Raw genomic sequence first — 2,500 nt, 5'->3', positions numbered from 1 at the left:
CACCACCTTTTCCTCTTCCTATCAAACCCCACATCCCCCCCCCCTCCCTTTAAGCACCACCGTTCCCACTAAAAACTGCCCCCAGTCAGGAATGCGACGCTGTCGGAAATAGCCGGAGCGTAAGCGCTGAGCAGAAACCTGACCTCCAATTCCTCGCCGGCTATCTTTGGGGTGTCAGTGGTTCCGAGCTGCAGTTTCAGAAGGTCCGGGGTTGTGGAAGAGCTGGTTGAGGAGCTGGTGTGAGGTGCAGCCATGGCGTCTCTCACACGCTTCTCGCTCTGTCTGTTTTTTCTCCTTTGGGTGATGGCATTTGCTCAAAAACCACGTAGCTTCAGTCCGACGTGCCACCTGGGTGAGGACGGAGAGGTGGTCTGCGACCGATGTCCAGACGGTTATTCCGGGTCTCTGTGCGACAGGTGAGTTCAGAATCCGACAATTTTTTTTTTTTGAATGGGTTGAAGATCGTTCATCTGATTCACAATTTCACATCGTTTCAGAGCTGATTGTTCTATCGTTGTTCATTTGGTTTCCGTCAAGTGTTCAAGCTCAGAGTTCCTCATGAGTGAGTGTGTGTGTGAGAGATCTTGCCATAGAGGAATCTTTTTCGTTTCCATGAGGAACCTTTTGCTGTAAAGTTTGAGCTATTTGTGGTTCTTTTTAGGATTGGTATCATTAATAGTGGCACCAGAATGGTTCTAGAGGATGACATCATGGAAACCATGCAGTTGCTTCTCCGAGAGGAAAAAATAGATGCTACTGAAAACTGAGTGAATCTGATTCTCTGTGTGCACATTAAAGGGTAAAGAACCGGTTCATGGTTCAGTCCAGAACCTTTAATGAAACTTTGAAGAACCTTCGAAGAACATTTAAAGAACATTTGAAACTCTTTTTATGAACCTTTAAAACACTTTTAAAGAACCCATAAAGAACATTTGAAAACCTTTAAAGAACATTTATAGAACCATTGAATAACCTTTGGAACACATTTGAAGAACTTTTGAAGAATCTATAAAGAACATTAGAAAATCCCTTTGTAGAATTTTTTAAACCCTGTTAGTAAGAACCTACAAATAACCATTGAAGAATGTTTGAAAAACCTTTTGATTATCTTTGAAGAACTTGTAAAGAACACTTGAAAAACATTTCAAAATCATTTGAAGAACATTTGAAACCCCTTAAAAAAACATTTAAAGAACCTTTGAACATATTTAAAGAACCTTTGAAGAACCTTTGAAAGAAACACCTGCACACTCGTGGTTCGGGACTCAAATCAGCTGCAGGTGTTTTATTCCGCTCGTTCCGTCCGACTCTGCTCTCCACTCACTCACCGCTAGCACACCTTTGAAGAACCTTTTAAAAAAAAATGTAAGAAATTTTAAAGAACATTTGGAAAACCTTTGAAAATCCTTTGAAGAACCTTTAAAACATCTTTATAGAACCTTTGAAGAACCTATAAAGATCATTTGCAGGACTTTCAAAGAACATTTAAAGAATCTTTGAGACCTCTTCAAAAAAACCTTTGAAGAATTTTCAAAAGCATTTGAAGAACCTTTAAAAAACCTTTGATGATCTCATGTGGTTCCTTTGCGTCTGAGACAGAACTAAAAGTAAACTTCACACTCTTTATATCACACGACTGCTGGGGTTTCATTGTCTCTGGTGGGAGGTGTGTGTGTGTGTGTGTGTGTGTGTGTGTGCCAGGTTTATGTTCTGCTGAACGGCGGTGAAAATAGAATCTGGCTTGCAAAAAACGGTCTGTGACCTTTGACCCGATGCTACAGACAGATGGAACGAAGCGTCAAGTGTGACGTCGCGTAGAAACAGAGAGACTGAACTTCACCTGTGATTAATACACTACAGACGGAGAGAGAGAGAGAGAGAGAGAGAGAGAGAGAGAGAGAGAGAGAGAGAGAGGAGGGAGAAGAGAGAGAGAGAGAGAGAAGAAGAGAGAGAGAGGAGAGAGAGAGAGAGAGAGAGAGAGAGAGAGAGAGAGAGAGGCGGGAGGAGAAGAAGAGAGAGAGAGAGAGAGAGAGAGAGAGAGAGAGAGAGAGAGAGAGAGAGAGAGAGAGAGAGAGAGAGAGAGAGAGAGAGAGAGAGAGAGAGAGAGAGAGAGAGGCGGGAGGAGAAGAAGAGAGAGAGGAGAGAGAGAGAGGGAGGAGAAGAAGAGAGGAGGAGGGAAAGAAAGATGAAAATAGAAAGAAAGAAAGAAAGAAAGAAAGAAAGAAAGAAAGAAAGAAAGAAAGAAAGAAAGAGACAAGGAGGCGGAGTTTGGATTGTCAGATATGATAGTGGGCAGAGTTTGGAGTCTTGAGGTGATAGTAGGTGGAGTCTGGAGTATCAGAAATGATAGTAGGTGGAGTTTGGAGTCTTAGAGATGATAGTAGGCGGAGTCTGGAGTATCAGAGGTGATAGTAGGTGGAGTTTGGAGTATCAGAGATTATAGTAGGCGGAGTTTAGGGAATCTGAGAGGAGAGAAGGCAGAGTTAGGAGTATTAGAGAT

General features: G+C 42.4%; 1 protein-coding gene across 1 annotated transcript in view; it reads left to right on the top strand.

The window, feature by feature from the left end:
- lama2 (laminin, alpha 2) overlaps positions 1-2,500 on the top strand; it is a 95,423-nt gene that overhangs the window by 49,715 nt on the left and 43,208 nt on the right. Inside the window, 1 exon segment of the mRNA XM_046873802.1 lies at positions 330-416. Coding sequence (XP_046729758.1) covers positions 330-416 — 87 coding nt within the window.

Source organism: Silurus meridionalis, chromosome 18, assembly GCF_014805685.1.
Source record: "Silurus meridionalis isolate SWU-2019-XX chromosome 18, ASM1480568v1, whole genome shotgun sequence".
NCBI lineage: Eukaryota > Metazoa > Chordata > Actinopteri > Siluriformes > Siluridae > Silurus > Silurus meridionalis.
The sequence above is the reverse complement of the archived record's forward strand: the minus strand, read 5'-3'. Positions and strand labels throughout refer to the sequence as shown.